The sequence below is a fragment of the Lytechinus pictus genome, chromosome 11 (genome assembly GCF_037042905.1).
Source record: "Lytechinus pictus isolate F3 Inbred chromosome 11, Lp3.0, whole genome shotgun sequence".
Taxonomy (NCBI): Eukaryota; Metazoa; Echinodermata; class Echinoidea; order Temnopleuroida; family Toxopneustidae; genus Lytechinus; species Lytechinus pictus.
Genome location: NC_087255.1, coordinates 13074364 through 13097023, shown reverse-complemented (window position 1 = coordinate 13097023; position 22660 = coordinate 13074364). Strand labels below are relative to the sequence as shown.

At 34.9% G+C, this 22660-nt stretch overlaps 1 protein-coding gene across 2 annotated transcripts; it reads left to right on the top strand.

Annotated features, from left to right (window-relative positions):
• The first annotated feature begins 115 nt into the window (after window positions 1–115).
• LOC129270839 (receptor-type tyrosine-protein phosphatase alpha-like) lies at window positions 116–22660 on the top strand. Of its 2 annotated transcripts, none has more exons than XM_054908179.2 (19): window positions 116–769; window positions 3296–3518; window positions 4681–4790; window positions 7067–7230; window positions 9836–9923; window positions 10623–10699; window positions 11276–11312; window positions 12063–12160; window positions 12677–12799; window positions 13618–13772; window positions 15744–15879; window positions 16838–16987; window positions 17779–17878; window positions 18223–18302; window positions 18822–18962; window positions 19616–19744; window positions 20735–20898; window positions 21182–21317; window positions 22097–22660. In XM_054908179.2, the coding sequence occupies exons 2-19, from the start codon at window positions 3355–3357 to the stop codon at window positions 22271–22273; spliced, it is 2229 nt and encodes a 742-aa protein (XP_054764154.2). In that variant the 5' UTR covers window positions 116–769; window positions 3296–3354; the 3' UTR covers window positions 22274–22660. The 2 variants fall into 2 exon arrangements, with proteins under 2 accessions (XP_054764154.2, XP_063962888.1); XM_064106818.1 differs by having other exon boundaries at window positions 132–735.

Genomic DNA, 22660 nt, shown 5'->3' with positions numbered 1-22660 from the left:
TTGGTTCAATTGACATAACTGTCATGTTTGAATGAACTTACTCTCAGTATTGCCATTGAATCTAGCTCAGCAGAGCGTGCGAACAAAAGAACGAGGCCTCGCCCCCGGTCGTCCTGCAAATGACAATAGGCATATTTTTGTAGAGGTTGCACGTAACAGCTCCAATATGCTCATGGTGGAATATATATACTATGTGCACTCCATGTACAAATATGATGCACAAACACCAGTGGATATTGGATTATATACTCTGGAAAATGTAGGATATGCGCGTTGGACTGGATTGTGAACCAGGATATAGTGGGGGAATATTGACCAGGTTATATTTAGGCGCGGGGAGTGGATCTCTAAAATTAGTAAGTTGATTTGATTATGATCTGGAGATGATTGAGAATCGGAACGCCGTGATTAAGATAAAAAGCGATCACCCCCTTTTTGAGGACGGAAGTAAAGTGATGAAATTGACCGAAGCCAAAGGACTACAAGGACTGCTTTATGTTTTGATGTGAAGTACACAACATTTTACATGTTTGAACGCGATGGATCGAAGCACCATACAGGATGTGTGAAGAAGATTTTTTAGTAGTTTGGAAACAGGTTCAAGTTAAGATGTGGACGGAATTACCTTTTAACTAGCGATATTCGTCAAAGTGGACTGCACTAACTCAGGCCGGTGAATCCCCTCTCTTGTTCGTTTCTTCGTGATCCATAGCTAGGCTTTAAGGATATGTACATGTAAGATCTCGAGTCGCTTTCTTCAAGTTAAATAGTAAGATTTTAAGATCATGATTACACTGTTTTGATATTTAATTGATTGCTATTCACACACGAACGATATGCAAAGAAAAAAAAATCGAAATTAATGTATATTTTATTATTATTAATATATACATGTATATATGCTTTCAATACTATATGTTCTAAATTTTGCTGTGTTTTTTTTTTCTTTCTTTTTGTTTGACAATTCCAAGGTCTGGGATATATAAGTTCATACATGTGTAAATATCAGGGTGTCCAAAGTAACGAACGTGCATATATACTTGTTTTTATGAATGTTAGTAAACATTTGGTTTCGTGTAACTTAGGTTATTCGAATTTCCCTTTCTGTTCATCGCATAATTTTCCATTCATACAGGTGTATATAGCTTCATCATCATCATCGTCGTCGTCGATACTTTTTATTGTTTATTGTATACTTTAGAAATAAAAAATCATGTTATTATTTTTGTTGTTATTATTATTACTGTTATTATTATTATCATTATTATTATTGTTATTATTATCATTATTATTATTGTTATCATTATTATTATCATTATTATTATCATTATTAATATTATCATTATTATTATTATTATTATTTTCACTATCATCACTGTTGTAATTATAATTGTTATCATCATTGCATCTCATATCACAATTGATATCATTATTCGGCCGCAAACAGGCCCTTCTTTATACAATCTAGCCCCCGGAGATGTACGTGTCATTATAAATCATGACCACAGTGAAAGGTCAAACTTAATAAAAGTGATTATGGTCTATTATAGATAATGTTAGTTACAGCATCCGCTTTGAAATCTATGCAAGTTCAATGAACCCTTAAACATTTAAAGTCATCGGGTCATAATGATTGCATATAGTCATGATATTGGAAGGGTTTCTGGTGACATTTATACTAGATTTGTATCCGTAAGGGCACCAGAACACCGGAACCGATCCCTTGATCTGACGATCACTTCCGGATCAAGTAGAAGACAATAAACAACAAACAATTCATTTAATCACCATTAAAACTAGAATCTGAGGTAGATTGTCAGAACATCACGAGTGAAATGGCCCGTTGCTTATTTTCGGGAGGCAATTAGCGTCCTATAAAATCATGGTCGATTTCAACTCGAATAACGCAGTTTCTTTGCTAAATGTTCATGGAATAAATCATGACTCACGAATCAGTTCTAATTTGTTACAATAAACTTAGCAAATACAATGGAAACTCTGATCGCGAATGGCTGCTGAGACATGTGACCATGATATTTGACATAATGGTAGAAGTTATATAGTTTTAACATCTATGAAACTGGCCCCTAGCTGGTCATTAAAAAAAATGATGGTAATATGTTGTGAAATATAATATTTTGTATTTGCCATGTAGTTAAAGAGGTACATGTATGATGTTGATACTGGTTAATGTAAAGGTAACGTTAATGTCCAGTTATCAAATGTAAAAGGAAATACAATTTACGCCTTGGCGATATACGTAAGACGTAGATATATTTTGCTTCAGCCCCAAAATGTCGCCTGATTTTATAAACTTGTATGGTTTTCGGGTAGGAAATTTTCCGCTACTTTTTTCCATGCCCCCCCCCCCCTCCGCTCCGCATTCATTGAATGCTTGGACGCTGATTGCCTCACCTGAGAGATTTCAACACGGTCATTCTGAATAGCCCTTTTGTAGGTTATGTTAATGAATGCAAGGTTGGAAAAGGGCTGTTTTTCTTATACGACGCAGTCACACCTACGAAACTGACTCGGATCGACCAATGCTTTTATCGACATTACATGTACGATATTTCCAGCAGTGGCGTACAGATGGGGCTTGGGGGCTCCCCCCCCCCCCCCCCAATAAAAATCACAGCCACTAGAGAAAAGGAAAGGAAAGGTAAGAATGGTGAAATATGATATTTTCCGAATATTATGTCAAAATCAATCACAAAAGTGGATTTTCGTAATAATAACGTGGACATTTTTGCTCGCTCGCTCGCTTCGCTCGCAACTTGTTATGAGTTTTGCCCGATACGTCATACTTAGCCCCCTCAAAATTTTTGTCTGATTACGCCACTGATTTCCAGCAGTACTTAGCGTAATACGTATGGTGCAAAATTTCTCAAATGGCTCTAGCGAACGAAGCGAGCAAGCAACAATTTAGACCTGTTTGATATACGAATAGCTGCTTTTGTTATAGATTTTGACAATATATTTGGTAGATAAAATCATGTTTCATCCTTTCCCTCTCCTTTTCTTTCATTTTTCTCTTTTTCTTGGTCTGGAGCTTTTTTTTGGGGGGGGGAGGGGGGGGTTAATGGACCCCAAGCCCCTATCTGTACGCCAGTGATATGAAATCGGTTGGTTGGAGTCGGTTTCGTTGTTGAGACTGTAACATAATGTGTTTTATAGTTTCGTAAATGAAGATTAACTAAAAGATTAACTCTTTGTTATCAGAACTCTATTTTAATTTCCTTTTATTCACTTCTTCAATTTGCTTTTCATTTATATAATGTTTGTTTATACACAGGCCCCTCGGTCAGACTTGCAGTTGTAAATACTTCTTGACCATACACGACTAGCTCGACAATGACGAATGCGAGCACGACCACGGATAATCCATCATCGCTGACCACGGATAATCCAGGAGTGTCGGCACCGGATGATCTCATCTTCGGGATATGTGCGGTCATTGCCATCATCATTCTGTTCGGCATCATCCTAGTACTGGTCCTTCATCTGTGGAGAAATACGTAAGGACGATTTGGGAAACCAAAACCCAAGGAGAGCTTCAGTCTTATCGGAACATTCGGAAAGAGTAAAATGAGAGAAGCAATTTAATGCTCCATCTATAGTTTCATCAAGAGAGTTATGGAAGTTTGAAAAGTCTTGCAATACTTTTCATATGGGACCCTCAAATTGGCAAACATGCTTCAGAATGGCTGATTTTGTTGACAACTTTTACTCTCAATTTGTTCTGTACACAAATGTTCCGATTTTCCACTTTATTTTATATATTTTTTATCGTCTCCTCCTGACTGTCCCATAATGAATTTTCCCTTCCCATATGACATACATGTATGTTGTGCTCCGAATGAGGCAAGATGCTATTTTAAAGATAATGGGGGATATCTAAATATTTGTGAACAAAACAAATGGAGAGTTGTCCGCGAAATCAGTCATTTTGAAGTATGTTTGCCAATTTGAGGATCCCCAAAGAAAGAACAAGACTTTTTAAACTTCCATAATTTTCTTATTTTGCAACCGATTTTGTTGAAACTTGATTTATATTGCTCCTCTCATTTTGCGCTGTCCAATAAGACTGGCTCTCTCCTTGGGTTTTGGTTTCCTTATAAGAAAAACAAAACAAACATAATTTATGCATGTACCTGTAATTTCAATACCCTGGAGTTATTGGCAATGAATGCGATAACTAAATAATATATTCAGAACACTATAATCAGTGGATAAACATATGAGGCCTACAGCAGATGACAATTCAGCCTTTTGCCAAATCAAAGTTTCCATTAATGTACTGTATGTTAAAGAAAGTTACTTTCCTAAACAGTGTCGCCAACCCAAGGTGGGTGCCAAAATAAGGCCAAATTTGGCATGATAACTTACAGTTTCCACTATTCTGATCAACATGTCGTTTTATTCATGTTCACTTCCACCCCTCACTCTAGACTCAGCCCCTCCCCCCCCCCCCCCTGTCCACTTTGAAAATTGTTCCGCATCCCATGTTTGCGTTGAAGTTATTATACATCTTAGGGTTTCTTAAGTGAATCATTCATGACAAGACGTTTTATATTTTACATGTTTAAGATAATTAAACGAAAATCTTCATAATTTTTTTAAATATTATATAACGATAATGAACATTTGTTTAATCCCGTTATTCTAACCACTGTATAGGAGAAAACGACAGCATCTGATCTCGGGTAAAACTAAGGATGATCCTGATACACTAGAGATGACCATGGCCAAAACGAATACTGATGCAGAGGCGATGGCCAATGGAAATGGTGAGGTCAAATTTAGAAATGTAATTCTAAAAATTATTCTAAAAATGAATTCTTTTTATGAATGAAATAAAATATAGATGTTTTTATATAAAGAGGGAAAATGGACCAACCAATGATGTAGAAATAATAAAGACATTTAAATGCGCAAGACTCAAGCCAGTAACAACTATGAACTATAAAATAAGTACAAATTACTTCAAAATATTTTTTCATAAAAGTCTTCAAAATTGCCTTTAAATGAGTCACTATGTATGTTTTTTTTTTGGGGGGGGTAATTGTCTTTGTTTCTTTATTGAGGAAGGAGCGCACCCCCCCCCCCCCTAAATATGTTTATTTGCTTCTATATCTTCAGTCAAATATTACAAAAAATCATGGCAAATAAATATGTTTTCATCAGGGGCGGATCCAGGATTTTCTAAAGGGGAGGGGGCACATTTTCGAGTGGAAAATTTTGACAAGCAAAAAAAAAAGGTTTCAACCAAAACATAAGGACATTTCATTCAAGAAAAAAAAATTGCAAGCAAAAAAAGGTCTTCACTTAAAAAAAAGTGTGCCTCTTAAAGGGGGGGGGGGCCTCGGGCCGGCTGTGCCCCCCCCCCCGATCCGCCAGTGAATTGCATGATATACGTAAAACTTTTGTTCATAACATTAACGATAAAGTCGTATACATAAAGAATGAAAAAAGATGTAGGCTTAAAATACATACTTTTCTTTAAATACATTTTATATAAATGAACGGAGGTGCCCGCCATGTTGAGGCAAATGCTCGAAATATACAAATGATTTTGCATTTGTCCTTAATTAAGCTGTAATTATATGATATGCACATGATACAGTCGTCAAATTTACGTCGTACATGATTTAATAGCAAGTGTTATTGCAGCGGCATGATATTATCATAATATTGCGGTTTGTTCTCAAACTGACCTTCTCTGCAGATATGCAATGTCAATATACAGTGCTCAGTGAATGATCAATAAATCCTAGCGTTGTTACAGTAATTTCACCATTAATCTAAATATAGATCCATACATGTATGTAGGAATGCCTTAAATAAAACCACATGTGCTTATTAAACCAGGAATATAGCTTGGGATATATTACTAATCTGGACGATATCCACGTTATTATGATATTTTCTTGATAATAATGCTCTATTAATCCTTTCTTGTTATATCTCCTTTAATTTATTTTTTAAATTTATTTTTGGATCTTGTCCATTGATTGTTAGTCGGACTCATTTGAGTATTTGAATCAGTTTCTTTTTTTAATGACTGTCAGAGGCACTCAAAATTATATTAATGAAATCAATTAATAATTGATTTGATCTCTGTTACATCTTTTATCTAATTTATCACTATATCTGTAAGTTTATATTCTAATTGATTATTTGTTTCCCTTATTTATTGATTGATTACCTATTTTTTACTGTAAGGATCAATATAATTATTATTACTTGTTCATATAAGATTGTATGTAAAGAGAGTTCATAATAAATCGTCGATTTAATATTACAGGTAAAAGTCCTGCCTAATTATAAACAAATACAGAGATCGGTGGAATGTTCGTTGTTATTTTAATTACATGATGTCGATTTCAGTTCAAAGTTCAAGTACTTTGATCAAAAGCATAATGCATATAATATATCTTCGTTCTTTTATTCACTCATATTATACAAATATTGAAACACTATGTTTGTTCGTTTAGGTTTTTTTTACAGACGTGTATCAGATATGGTTATAACTTACGTCTGGACCGACCTTTAAAAGACCTTTACTGCTATAACTCTGCATCATTCGCAACTTCCCCCATGTAGCTCATTTTTATTATTTCATACAATCACTGGCGTACAGATGGGGGGCCTTGGGGCGCTTGGCTCCACCCCCCCCCAAAAAAAAAGATAGTAATGATAAGTTCAAGTTCAAGTTCAAATTTATTCAAACCAATCAAGAACAAGAAACATATCACATAGTTTAACAAAAATGGGAATACATGATAGGTTTGGGACCCCATATAACACGACCAAGAAAAAAAGAGAGAAGGTCAAAATCTATCACAAAATTTATTTTTATCATGAAAATGTCGAAATTTTTGCTCGTTCGCATCGTTCGCTCGCAGTTTTGTAAATAATTTTACCCGATACGCCTTATCTGCCCCCCTTAATTTTTTTGGCTCATTACGCCACTGTATACAAAAAATGTGCATATAAGATCGAAGTCTATGATTTTCATTTTTTCTCTTCTAATCTATTTTTTTATCTTCCAAACTGTTTGCAGGTTCCGCTTCCCACGGCAATGGGGAGAGGGTTCTGAGCTATTACCATAATTACGAGAAAAGTACACTGACTGGGGACTCCAAGCCCACTGGTATGTCTCTGGATGAATTCACCGTTTATGTTCACAAAAACAGACAGTCCTTAGAACTCATCGAGGAATTTGAGGTCAGTGCATGTGCATTCAAAGGGGATTAATGATTGTATTTCTTTCATTGTTAATGTTGATATTTTTTTAAGAGATTTTTTTTGTTGCGGTGTTTTCATGGTTTGGGTGCGAATGGCAGAAAAGCAGGTTGTATGGAAAGTTTTGGTGTAAATGCGTTGGAACTCGACTGCTATGTAAACATCGAAAAGTAGTGTCTGCACAAGTTGGAGGTTGACTGTGCTCGGGTATTATGGGAAGGAGGGATCCAGAGAGAGAGAGAGAGAAACAGACAGACAGACAGATAAACAAAAAGAGACAGATAGAAGGAGAGAGAGAGGGGGCGGAGGGGCGGCGAAAATGATGGTGGTGGTGGCTTGTTAATGAATTCCCTTTTATTTTTACTGTGTCAAAATAATTTCATATAATTATATGACAAAACGTATGAGGTCTCGCGTTATCATAATTACAACGTATGATGTACACGTATCATTTTATTTCTATCACAATAATATCATAAAAGTACAGCGCTAGACAAATAACTAACATGATTATGAAATCGTTTATTGGGCAATCGTTTGGGATTGCTTCTGCTAATATAAAGTGAGGATAATGGTAGGAGAAAATTTTGTTTACAATTTGAATTGTTCGGATAATGATTGTAATAAGTAGTATCAAAACTCAGCGATTAAACAATGATTAACTGTGTCTACGTCGTACGAATGCATTCCTTTCCTGTTAGATTTGTTTAACTTTAATGGAATTACAAACATTATAACCCTTTCAGGAAAATAATGTGTAATGCACGTTGACATAAAGCCAGAGGTCCAAATAGGCTAATTAGATTGTTAGTCATTTACTATAAATCGAAGATGACAAACATTTGGTCGAAACTCAGTTATTGGCCTCTTTGAGATATTTGGTACCAAAGAAATTATTGATACATGTATATGAATAATTGTAAACGATTATTGTCAATATAATCTGAAAACCATCAATTTCATCTTCCCATTGCATATAAAGCAAAATGAATTTTTGATATATATGTTTCATCTTTATTAGTCAAAAGAAGTTATACGTTCAACCCAGGTCCATGGCACAGAACTATAACAATATAATCATTGTGCCATTGGCAGGGTGTAATACATAGACATTACATACATGGCATACATAAAATAATAATACCATACAAAGATACATACATGAAATAGAAAATGAAACTTTTAAAGATCTAATTTGAATAAGAGAGTACGTATTAATTATATAACAATAAAAAAAGTATATTAATATAATGATATTTCAACATATTAAGAATCGTGTATGAGTTATTCATTAAACAATGATAATACTTAATTTATAATACATTCATATGTTGTAATAAGTTATATGGAATGGAGTAGGTCTATTAAATTTACATTGTAGAAAATAGTTGATATGTACAAGGATAATTTGTTTTGGACATTATTTTACCGGTATTATTAACGTATCGTAAATTAGACAAGAAAATTCATGGTATATTTCATTGTTGCACATTCAAAATTTGATAAACAGCTACTTATTAATAAATAAACAAAAATTATGTTCTACGGCAAATGTATAACTCTACAGTATATTATTATAATGATATTTCAACATGCTAAGAATTGTGTAGTTCTTCATTAAGCAATAGTCATGATAGTAATACTTAATTCTCATTGCCGTAATAATTGGTGAAGAATCTCTGAGCATTAAACATCGTCTTACTTAAACCATTATAGTTGATGCCTTCTCTTGGTGTACATATGCTATATTAATAAAATCATAATTTGATAGATAATTTAAAAAGAATAACTAAATATTATTTTGAAAACTTGTGTAATTATTCTGAAATATAAATTTTATGATGATAGAACAGTATACCGCATACTTTACAGTCACAAAATGGGGAGGGGGGTCAGCAGCCTTGCAGACATCTTACTAATGGATTATCGTAAATTTGAAGGGGTATTAAGATATTGCAGAAAGCTATATCAAGTTATATTGTTGATGTGTAGTTTTCTATAATATGATACATTGCATGTCATATGTTAATTACCGTTGTGTATGTATTTGAAAGCACTTGGAAGTTAGATTTCTTCGTATTACCTTCATTGAAGGACCAATAGGGCCTAATAATCTCGAATCTTAAAGGTTAAAGACGGTAGTTGCAGCAAACAATTATTTCAGGAGAAAGTCTTTTGAATCAAGGTTAATTGTCAAACTGTTCTAAGACATCTAGATCTGGTACATTAATGTAAACTAATCTGTGTAAAACCATGAAATCTTAGCTCAGAATCGATAATTCTGATGATCACTAACAGAGAAAAGCATTATGTGTGACACTGTATTTATATTGTTCGAAAGATACCCGACATTTGATGGAATTCTGTGCTTATATTTTGCTCGTTTTTCTCAGCATTACGCATTTTCTTCCAGAGATATTTGGCACATATTTTTCTTATTTATACTGTACATATAAACACTTTATACTATACATACAAACACTTTCATTTGATTATGTTCGAACTCATTTTGAGAAAGTTACCACAACTGGTATTTTTAAACTGGTATCTTTAAAACTGGTGAATTTTCGAATTATATTTTTTACAGGCTCTCCCAGGTGTGAATGCAGAATTACAAACCTATGCAAAAGAAGAAGAGAACAAACCAAAGAATCGATATCGAAACATTCTTCCATGTAAGTGATAGATATAATACTAAATTAGTATATCTCTATGGCCGGTGATAGCGTAAAAGCGGATGGGTTACCATGGCAACATACCTCGCCCTCCCATCTTTTCCTCATCCCCGCTTCTTCTCCCTTTCTCATTCAATCTTTCTCTCCCTCTCCCCTCTCTCCCTTTCTCTAACTACCTACCTATACCTACCTATCTATCTATATATCTATCTATCTACCTATTCATCTATCTATCTATCTATCTCTCTGTTTGTCTGTCTGTCTGTCTGTCTGTCTGTCTGTCTATCTCTATCTCTGTATCTCTCTCAACTCTCATAACTGTCACTTAAAACCTTCTTGCACTGACAGTGTGATTACTCTGTGTATACTGGCTCATATTTTATATTCCATTTACATACCATTATCCATTGGACCATTAGACTAACTCAATATAAGCGAGGTGGGTTTGTATATTGATTGTATTTTTTGTGTTTTTTTATCCATAAATTGGATTGATAAAACAGATACATGACTGATTCAAATCTATCATGTTTATGATTTTCAAATAGTTTATATCTCTGACACTACACAATGTATCATTCTGCAGAACTATTATAGAACAAAAATGTGTCGTGTTTAGTTTTGTGTTTTACACGAGTTAATTTAGTTCGTTTTTCGATATCTTTTCCAGTAATCTTTCTTTTTTGCATCATATAACAGATAACAATTCTCGTGTTGTGTTAGAAGTCATAGACGAAGACCCATATTCAGACTACATTAATGCATCCTATATAGACGTGAGTATTGTTTTATATCTTTATGATGTCTCTTATTATTTCTTCAAATAACTTGCATAATAAAAATGATGAAATAGTGATGATGATGATGATGATGATACTATTACCACTGTTATTACTATATAATTTTGATAATAACCATGATAATGATGGTAACCATAATAATGATGATGATGATGATGGTGATATACATAATTATAATGATAATGATGATAATAATAGTGATACAAAATAAAAGTGATAACTTTATAATGATGATAATGATAATAACCACATTAATATTCATAATGAGGAGGAGGAGGATGATGATGATGATTATGATGATGATGACGATGATGACGATGCTAATGATGATGAGGAAAAATATTATTGCGACTGTGATGAAACATAATGAACGACAACGATTTCTCTCCTACGTGTGATGAATTTAGAGGCCTTTAAAACGTATAAGATATCATAATTCCGAAATCGTCTACCATTTCCCCCTCTCAGTCTTTGGTTTTTTTCTCTATCCTTGTTCATTCGTTTCAGAATACCCCCTTCATTATATATTTTCTCTTCTTTGCACACCTACAGAGTTTTACCAAAGAAAAGGCGTACATAGCTTCACAAGGTAAGAATAATTTATGTTTAACTAAAATCATAATTTGAACACCCTTACTTGACATAGACCCACATACATACCGAGGTTATACCGAGGTTGTTTTACCTGACTGCTAAGAAAGCACGAATGCCTGTGAGCAAGCAACCAGGGGACCAACGGCTTAATGTCCTCTTCGAGGGACCTGGTAATGAGGATAAATGCCTTACCAAGGGCACTAGCGCACCACTTGGGAATCGAACCCGGGTCACCAGAATCCGAAACCCCCGCTCTACCGACTGAGCTATCGCGCACATGACATAGCAACTTTATTCATTAAACCATGTTCAATCTTAATGGTTTCATCTTGTAAACAATTTTGTTATTGCTATATTTGGCGTACCATATATGATTTTATATTATCCTATATAATTTGAAATGAATATTGTGCTTACTTTTATTTTTTTTAAATACGAACCTTGCATCTAAAAACATCCTGTTAAATTAATTCTATGTAGTTTTAAATGTTAATGATGCTAACATTCTAGCCCCTATACCAGGTATACGTTAAATCGCGGTAGGTTAAATTGACATTTTCTGTGATGAAAATAAATATTGTTTTGGTCATTGACATACCATAGCTATTCATTATAATCATTATATCTTCATAATTGTTAATATTTGTTTGGCTTCATCTATGCCTGGTAAGCATAAACTATTCTTGAATACTATCGATCTTCCCTGATTATTGATCTATTTCATCTCTCCTCTTTAATCCCAAAGGTCCGAAGAAGAACACTATCAATGATTTCTGGAGGATGATATTGCAGGAAAACATCAAAGTCATTTCCATGGTAACAAAACTTGAAGAAGGTCTTAAGGTGAGTCTTGATTAGATCGACCTTTGTATAAATCTGTAATATTTTGAAACGATGAGAAATCATGGCATCTATCTTGGCCCTTTTTTATTATTACATTCCTGCATTTAAAGAACAAAAATATATAAATTCTAATCCCCCAATATGAACATTTACTGAATGATAACGCGTGCAAAGGTGTAGCTGCCACGATCGTGTTGCAGTAAAGAATTCGACCCAGTGTTTCAAGTATACATTTAAGTCATGTTGCACCTATTTTACAGTAAGCCCTATACATATCTTTAAAATTGGAATATCTAATTACATTTTCTTACGAGTGTGTATTACTCTGAATCATTTCTTTTTAACGATTTAAAATTGAGCAAAACGTTGAAAAAAGACACACTTTGAATTTCGTATGAAGCCTGCCATTTCCAGGCGCAATCCGAAGTTTGCCGTGAGGACTTCTAGTGAATTATGGGTTTTTCTTGTTGCTGCTATTTTGTTAATGTCATAACAATAATCCATTTTTTTTCACAGGCAAAATGTGATTGCTACTGGCCAGACATTGGAAATGATGCCAAATATGGTGACATATGCGTCAAATCTAAGAATAGAGAGGAAAGAGATTTCGGAGTCATCCGAAGCTTCATTATATTCAAGGTATGGATGACACTTGATTTGATATTCACGAAGATTATTTTCCTTAAAAGTCCATGAAAGACAGTCTCACCAATTCATTACTAATCATACACAATGCAAAAAAAAATGCGAGTTTAACGGTAAATTACAAGACGACCATGATTCTTTCGGCCTAATTTCGAAGTGAAGATAGAGTAAACCTATAACGGTAAAAATACAGTAGAAGCCCCCCCCCCCCCCCAAAAAAAAAAAAATATATATATAATAATAATAATAATAATAATAAATAAATAAATGAATAAATAATTAAATAAATTAATTAATTAATTAATTGATTAATCAATAATAATAATAATAATAATAATGACAAATAAATAGAATAAATAAATGAATAAATAAATAAAATGAATAGATAGATCCAATTCTAGTTCTGGCATTCCAATTCCAATTCTAGTTTTGGCATATTTAGCGCGCTGTTTCTGCCGAAGGTCCTTCCTGCACTATCATAGTTAACGCTGTCAAACTCTCAAATACATATTTTCACTCGTTCTTCATCTTCCTCTGAAGAAAGTCAGTTAATACTACTCAATTGTCGCTAGGAAGCTCAACTTGAGAGGGGGGGGGGGGTAATTGTTCGATGTCTGATTGAAATATTGGTATCCCAAAGGCGCAATTCGAAATCAAATCAAACTTTAGTCATAGATACTACTGTATTCTTCGCGTCTTGTTCCTCAGTTTCCTTCGATCAGTAGACCTATTAACCTAAATTACTATTTGAAGATACATTTTTGACGTATGCTCTCAAATTATCGTCTTTTCACGTTTTCTTCTTCCTATAGGCTTATGAAGATAGAAGACAAGTAACCCACTTCCAATTCACCAAGTGGCCCGATAAATCCGTTCCTAAGCAGACATCACTCTTCTTGAGGTATATGCGAGAGGTGAAGAATGCACATCAACTGGACGATTCAGCCCCTCTCCTAGTCCACTGCAGGTACGTCCAAGGCAAAGGGGGGGGGGGGTATTTATGTTCAGAAAAATCTGACACGCAACGTCTTCACTTGTCTATGTCCGACATTTTCCACTAAATATATTGTGTAGGGCTCCTAAAAGCCCCTCTCCCCTGGATCCGCCACTGGTTTAACCCTAAAAGGACTGGGCTAATTGAGACGTATTGAGGACTTGGGGCCATGATGCCCCCCCCCCCCTTCTGATCTCGGCCGCCGTTTGCACTATCGCGCAGAAATTTGGCACGCATATTCATAACCGCATAAACTACAAGCCAGTATAAAAAAAAATCTGAAAATAATAATTTTTTATTTATTATGAATAAAATATGCATATTTATTCGTGAAAACCATTATTTGCATATTTAACACTCAATTTCACTCAAATTTTCTCTCTTTTTTTCCAGATGTCATCTTTGTAAACTAATTTAAAGGTTTCCACAAAGAAAAATTGTTTTGTTTTAGAATTTCTTATGTATTTCTCTGTTTTTTTTTTTTGTTTTTTTTTCAATGGAAATTATTACAGACCATTTGAAAACCAAATTAAACCCTTAATTAATTAAGCAGACTAACTAGAATGAAAAATAATCACCCTTTTATGAATTTCATCTCCCATAGACTTTGTACACAAAGTATAAAAATTAGCCATTTTCGGCATGACATTGTCTCGTATAAAGTCACGTAGTGTCGCGATGCTATACCCGTAGGTCGTGAAATTGGTCTCAAAAGTTGTGCGAGACTTAAAAAAAAAGTCATAAAATTTTGCGGCGCTACCTTTTTGCGTTTCGGAAATATTGCGCGAAGCGTTGAGGGGGGGAGGGCATTATGGCCACCAGTCCTTTTATATAGGGTTTAAGGTCGTATGGCGACGATTTCTTATCGTATCATGCTACCGCCAGGGGCGGCGCCACAGAGGGCGAGGGCGACCACCGCTTGTAATTTGTTAATTTGAAAAGGGGAAAAGAAAAAAAGCGGGAAGATAAGGGAAGAAAGAAGGAACAAAGAGTATAAAAAGGAGAGGTCTGGATAAATCTACACGATACTCCTATAATTCAGTTGAGAAAAAAAAATAGTTCACGTATATTTAGGTCGTCTTGACCAACCCCCCACCCCCTCCCCTCTCCTTTCAAATATCCTGACACCGCCCTGGGCAGTTTTGTACGACACGGGGTCGACATGACTGGCATCAGTTGTCCCGATAACAATTTCTAGACGACGTCAGTCAGGCCCATGGGAAGATTGTTTTTAATGTGGAGTTGAAAATATTAAAATAAAAGAGAGTGGATAAGTCAGATGATTTGTTATAAGATATTCGATCGTCGCAGGGCAATGATCGATGAGTAAACCTAAATGTGTATGTTGTGTTATTTGATGGCTGCGTTTATTGGAATTAATTAACAAAGTACCAAGTAGTACAAATACACCACTCTAAAAAATATTCGGTAAAATATGCTCTATTATGTGTCCATTAAACATTGGACATTTCTTTTGGGCATTATTATTTGTCCAGTGTGATGAAAGTTTTGCCCATTCTAAAGTAATTGCTGCTTATTTTTTAATCTTAACTGGACAATATGCTTCCCGCATTGCATGGGTAAAATTCTGCCCCAAATTGGTTGGACACATAATTACCCTCATGCTGGTTAAAATTTTACCCAATATTATTTACTGTGTATACATAACGTATGACTATCTTATTGCCATTTATGTAATCATTCATTTTTTGTTTACTTGTATTTAGTTGTATTTTTTTTTATACAGGACCATAAGGTAGATCTTTTATTGAATGGGTTACCATGGAGGAAAAATATTGGATGAATAAGAAATAGGATAGAATATGTGACCAAGCTGAATATTCTCAATGGACAAATAAAGAAATTGGATTGAATTGAATTAAATCACAGATGTATCTCTGTAAAATCTTTCCTTGATACAACTTTGGTATTATGATTTTCCAGTGCTGGGATAGGTCGTTCAGGTGTTCTCATAGCCATGGATAGCGTGGTCGACCAGGCCAATAAAACTGGTAAGGTGAATGTCCATGGATTCGTTCAGGCGATGCGAGACTGCAGACAAAATATGGTTCAAACAGATGTAAGTATACTTCTTTTTTACACTTCATTTTCTTCAATCTGTTTAATAGTGGTGTAGTATAATTATTATGAAGGGGTTTTTCGATAGTGGTTAAAGGACAAGTCCACCCCAACAAAAAGTTGGTTTGAATAAAAAGAGAAAAATCCAACAAGCATAACACTGAAAATTTCATCAAAATCGGATGTTAAATAAGAAAGTTATGACATTTTAAAGTTTCGCTTCATTTCACAAAACAGTTATATGCACATCCTGGTCGGTATGCAAATGAGGAGACCGATGACGTCATCCACTCACTATTTCTTTTGTATTTTATTATATGATATATGAAATATTCTAATTTTCTCCTCATTGTCAAGTGAAACAATGATTAATTCCTCCCTGAACATGTGGAATTAACATTGTTTAATACTATATGGTTCAGTCAAGTTTGTCCTCATTGTCAAATCTGTAAAAAATGAAATATTGTATAATTCAAACAATGAAAAACAAAGGAAATAGTGAGTGATGGACATCATCGACTATGTCATTTGCATGTCACTGAGTTGTGCATATCACTGCTTTGTGAAAAATAGCGAAACTTTAAAATACCATAACTTTCTTATTTTACATCCGATTTTTAAGAAATTTTCAGTGTTATGCTAGTTTGATTTTCCTCTATTTATTCAAATCAACATTTTTCTGGGGTGGACTTGACCTTTAAGTAAGGTGAAGTCAATTTTTGTTTTCAATTAGATAATAAGGATATTATAGAGTAAAATTACCAAAAACTCCATTTGTGCTATCCTTTTCATTCCTTTTTCTTTGTATAAGTTTTTCACTATTGAAAATCACTGTCTTCGGTAACGCCGCTTCTGAGCTTCAAAACCAAACTCCATCATGGTTATGATAATGCGTTGATTAAAACCGTAGAGAAATCCATACTCAAATATTCGCCTCGATTGATCCCACTCACATGCAGGAGCAATACGTCTTCCTGCACGAAGCGGTTCTCGAGTCTTTGGTTTGTGAGGATACCCGGATACCCGTCGAAGAATTTGATATCCGACTTCAGAAGCTGACGCAACAACCATCGGAAAGGGGTGATACACTACTTGCTAAGGAATTCAAGGTGAGAAAGAAATATTTATTGTCTATTAATATTATTTAAAAACAAAAATACCAAATGGTCTTAAATTGATAAATTTATCATGTTATTCTTTACTAAACTTCGTACAGGTATTTTGGGACGCTATACAATGTTTTTTTAAATAGACTGTCCAAAATCATGAAAATGAAAAGGCCTATAGGATAAACCAGTACACGCATGCACGGGCTTTTAAAGTCGTAGAAGTGTAGAAATAACTATATCTTCGCATGTAGAAAAATGGTATTTAAAATACTACAGTCTTCACAACTGGGCGTTGTGGGCGTTGTGGCGTGCGCCTGTAATCCAAGCTGTGTGGGGAAGTTACAAATTGATGCAGATGTTCGAGGTTCGAGCCCCGGTCACGTCTTTCGGATGGTGACGTTAAAGGTCGGTCCCAGACGTAAATAATCATATCTGATTGATACACGTCTGACAAAAACTCAAATACACACACACACACACACACACACATTGTTTATATTGTATTTTAGAATGAGGTTGTATTGTAAATTGCAAAGTTTATCGGCTGAAATTGTATGTTCTACAATATTGTCTATTGTTATCTCTCGCAACAAAGACGATTCTTATATATAAAGGCATATTGCCAGTGCAGTCAAAACGTATCAAAAGACAAACAACCATATAAAAGAAACCTCTATCTAGTTTTCATAAATAGCAGCAACATGCCTTTCTCTGGATATCTTTTCTCATCAATTATAAAAAATGAAGTTAATAATATTTTCTCGTGTTGCCCTTTTCTTACTTCATTTCAGACGTTATCCAAGATTAGTCCGGATCCGAATCCACTTGCTATCCGAACCGGTAGTAAACTCGAATGTCGAAAGAAAAATAGAGACAGCTCCATATTACCCAGTAAGTTTTCTAGTTTTATTCGACAAAGGAATAACCAAGTGTTCAAAGCGTGTCAATATTTCTCTTCGTAAAGTATTTAAGTTGTTTAGAACTTGTATGTTTTATATCTTGTATGGTACTTAATATTATTCAAATTTATAACAATCTAACACGATACATACAGCTTTGGCATGTTTTAATCATTCTCATTTTCTCAGTTTCATGCCTTTTTTTTCGACTTTCTATTTTTAATTAAAGTTTGATGTTAAAAAGAGAATGCCATTTATTATATTTATTATCTTATTATATGCATTGAAATAATTGTATAATGTCATTTCATACTCTTTCCCTTTTATTTTCTCAAGTTGAAAGAAATCGTGCAATGCTTCAAACCTGGTTCCCAAACGAACCTTGTGGAGACTATATCAACGCTAGCTTTGTCAAAGTAAGAAATCATTTGTGTAATTTTTGTATTTTCACAGCATATTCATTGTTTATTGTGTTTTCTGTTGTTTAAATGATTTTTAATGCAAATTTTGATTAAACTTTCCAATTTATTTAAAGAATATTTTATTTTTTCCCCTTGATTCTTGCAAAAGACGGTTGTGTGATGTTTCATATAAAATCTCTTAATTCAAACATGAACATCAAAACTTCAATACCAAACTCAATGCTTTGTCAAGATCTAACATATTTCTCTTAATTCTAGATTAGATCACAAATACGGGAACATATTACGTCTTATTTTGTTTTATTGATAATACATATACATTGAATTATTCTTCGTCTCTTCATACTTAATTTTTTTGGGTGTAATTTTTCCTTCTCGTCATCATCTTCTCCTCTTCCTTTCCCTTTCTCCCCCTCCCCCTTCCTTCCTCCTTCTCTTTCTTCTTCTTTTTCTTTCGTCTTCTTCTTCTTCTTCATGTTCTTCTCCTCCTTCTTTTCACTTTCATAAATCCAGTCACAAGGGAGCGATACTTCACTGTACTACATTGTAACGCAGATGCCACTTCCAGAGACTGTTGTTAATTTCTGGTGTCTTGTATATGACTACAAACCTACAACTATCGTCATGCTAAACCAACTCGACAAAACCGACTCGGTGAGTACTTTCCAAGAATATAATCATTAGGAATGTGTTTTGCTACTTTTAGATTCAAATTTCATGAAAACCTATTTTATATAAACCCATATACCCATCAGCAAAAGGCGATATTTCTTATAGTGACTGCGTTGTAAAACCCGATTTATACCTACCAAATTCAGAAATTTTGCATTTTGGACAGAAGAAAATGCCATGTATCTTGCTGCCATTATGACATATGCGGGGACCATATCTATAACCTAATTGATGAAATGTCCAATTTGACTTCGGTTGAATATTCCGATTTAATATTAACTATCTATGATGGAAATCCTTTTTGTCCTTAGATCTTAACAAATATAGAAGCAGTGTCCTCTTATAAATCATTTGAATTTCATTGCAACTGTACTGATTTGTATTCCCGTTACGTTGTAACTTTTTTAACTATTTGATAAATCATGGTGAAATTAAGATAAAATAAGAAGCAGCATTACAAAGCGGTTGATGAAAATGTAATGTTCATGTATGCAAGATAAACAATGCAACGATTTCCTATATACAGTTCGGCAAAGTGTAGATAAACGCATTGCCAGAGGACGAGAGTGTTACGGTGGGATTTGAACCCCAGACCTTGTGGTTCATAGTCCGTTCTAATTATTTCTTTTGACTAGACGATAGCTCAGTATTGGCCTGACGGAGGTTCGGTCCAGTATGGTCCGTTCACAATCTCTACAACATCGGTGGAAAAACACATCGGTATGATCGTCAGGACGTTACAAGTTCAACTCACGGAAACACAGGTTGGTCTAATTACCATGTGGGTGTTTCATAAAGCTGTTCGTAAGTTAAGAGCGACCTTGTTTGTTTGTTTTTATTTCCGAAATCAGATAAAAAAATATACAATATACAAGAGAGATACATACAATAACGGAGGATCACCCAATTCAGCTGTATTTACAAAATACTGCTGTTCTTCCTTGGGGTCCTACATTTACCATACAAAGTAATATACACCATTAAAAATACAACAAAAAATACTTTTAAAAAAATACTAAAAATAAAATTAAAAAATAAAGAACGTCTTGTGAGCCTTTCGTACGCTTTAAAATAAATAATCGCCAATGAACATTTAATGCTCAATATCATTTCCCACAAGAAAGGATCGCCAGTCGTTCTTAAAGTCAGTCTTAACTTACGATCAGCTATATAAAACGGCCCCCTGAGCTGATAAGATCATTACACCCTACATCGATTTTTTTTTAATAATTTATTTGTTGATCTACTTCATTTATTATTATTATTATTTTAGGGGATTGCTGTACTAGTTGAAGCAAATCTCCAGTCATGGCAAGATGTACAGTCTAAATTGATTTATAATCATATGAATATTGAAATTGAAATTCATCTAAACAGCATCCTTTCTGGTGATGTCATTTTTTTGCAGTAACGTCACATCAGTCTTATGATTGGAATACAATTTTAGACACATTTTTCCTTCACTGAATACCAAAAGCCTGCAGTTAGACAGAATTGTGATGTCAGTTTGTGAATTGCAGACGTGGAATCATATGGCTTTCGGGATATTATTGATTTGACATAATACAAAAAAAAACTGTTTCTTCCGGCACAAGTAATATATGAAATGTGACCCAGGTGATTCTATATAGGCCTATGCAACTGAGTTTGATTAATGCAGATATCATTGTTTTTCATGCAAAGGAAAACGTAATTTTGATTCATGAATCGTATATTTAAATGTATATGGATATCTACTTTTTTTTTTACAACAGAATGTGCGTGTAATCCGTCAATACCAGTTCCTTGGTTGGCCCGGTGATAACAAGCTCTTGAATGATCAGAGCAAAGGACTATTAATACAACTCATACAGGATGTGTATCAGTCATCATCATCATCACAAGATGACAACCATTCCAAAGTTTTGGTCCATTGCATGTAAGTTTGAGGTATTTTTTTTTCTTCTTTAAAACACTGACGTAGTGAGCGCATGCATCGACATTTGGTTAGGGGAAATAACTACATGAAGTTTATACAGTTTATAATTTTGACTGTAAATTACTTTGGTAATATCTAATGGGTGGACAGAGGGAATGTTTGCAGTTGGAACCACTCACACTGACAGTGTCTGACACTTCTTAACTAAGCATTTATCATTCGACTTTCCGGCGTCTCTTTACCATCTTCGATTTCTTACCTTTTCTCCTTTTTTTCCTCGAAGGAATGGGGCTGGTCGTAGCGGTGTATTCTGTACTCTCAAGGCATGCATGGATCAGGTCACCGAAGAGGGCGCTGTCGATGTCTTTCAAACCGTCAAAACTCTTCGGGTGGATAGGATGAGGATGGTCCATACCGAGGTTTGTCAGCCGTGTTCTTAAAGAAGAGGGTGTTGACGATTGTGGTGATGAAGCTGGGGTGACGATGAGGATAGTGGTGATGATGCCGATGGTGGTGTTGGTGCTGGTGGTGATGCTGATGATGATAGTGATAATAGTGTTAGTGGTGTTGATGGTGGTGTGATGATGATGACGATGACAATGGTGATGGTGGTGATGGTGGTGGAGTATATTGTGATGGTGGTGGTGTGATGATGATGACGACAATGGTGGTGGTGATGACGATGGTGGTGATGACGATGGTGGTGGTGATGATGAGTAGGAGGATGATAGTGGGGATGATAATATGATGATGATGACAATGGTGGTGGTGATGGTGACGATGATGGTGGTGGTGTGATGATAATGACGACAATGGTGGTGGTGATGACGATGGTGGTGGTGGTGTTGGTGATGAGGAGGATGATGATGGTGGTGATGGTAGTGGTAGTAGTGATGCGGGTGGTGGTAACGACATACATGGTGGTTATTATGGTGATGGCTGTAATGCTATGCATACGTTGCCTAAGAATTATTATATAAGGTTTAGTAATTCAGATTCAGTGATCATGGTGGTGATACAGAATATAGAGATGTCATAAAAACTTCACAATGCCGACAGTTGCCATAGACATTAAATAATGTGATGCTAATGGGTTTTGTAGGTTTAATATGTATATTTTTTAAACCCGGAATACGTTAAAATCAGAAAATGATTAGAAAATAACAAAATATTGTTACCCTTTCACTATCTACAACAGGAGCAGTACCTTCTCTGCTACGAAATCATCCAGGAGTTCCTCAAACAAAGAGAAGAAGGTGATAATACGGAGGACGAAGTTGATATCGGCGAGGTCGATAGCGGTACTCAAACCGTCGACGAAATGGAGCTGGAAACAGGGCACGTGTATCAGAATCGTGCATTCATTAAGGATTGATATAGGGTAGCGATCCACTCTCCTTCACCGTGAAGAGAATTTCGGGGAGAAATTATTGTGAACAATCTTTTAAACCTATCACCTCTTCTTCATTTCTGATTGACTGGCAAGCACATTTCCTCTGGTAACTGTTGGATAGAACATACTTTGTCGGATAAGACACCCGATAAGTTCTTTCACGAAACCTTCTCCAGGTCGTTCCATCCATGAAAATAATTGGTTTTAGATTTTGGAACTTTCGATTGATAACATTTTCTTCGTCCAACTGAAGAGAAGGGGCTGCAAAAAAAAAACCGACAATAGACTACCATTATTGCATAACATTAGTACACGAGCCATTACTTTCTCACGGCTAGACATTGACCTTGGTGTTTGCATTAAATCTAT

Excerpts from the sequence above, each read along its gene's own strand:
- LOC129270839 (XM_054908179.2), top strand. The coding sequence starts at position 3,355 with ATGACGAATGCGAGCACGACCACGGATAATCCATCATCGCTGACCACG. Across the intron at positions 7,231-9,835 it reads AACTCATCGAGGAATTTGAG|GCTCTCCCAGGTGTGAATGC; the intron begins GTCAGTGCATGT and ends TATTTTTTACAG. Across the intron at positions 17,879-18,222 it reads AGACAGCTCCATATTACCCA|TTGAAAGAAATCGTGCAATG; the intron begins GTAAGTTTTCTA and ends TATTTTCTCAAG.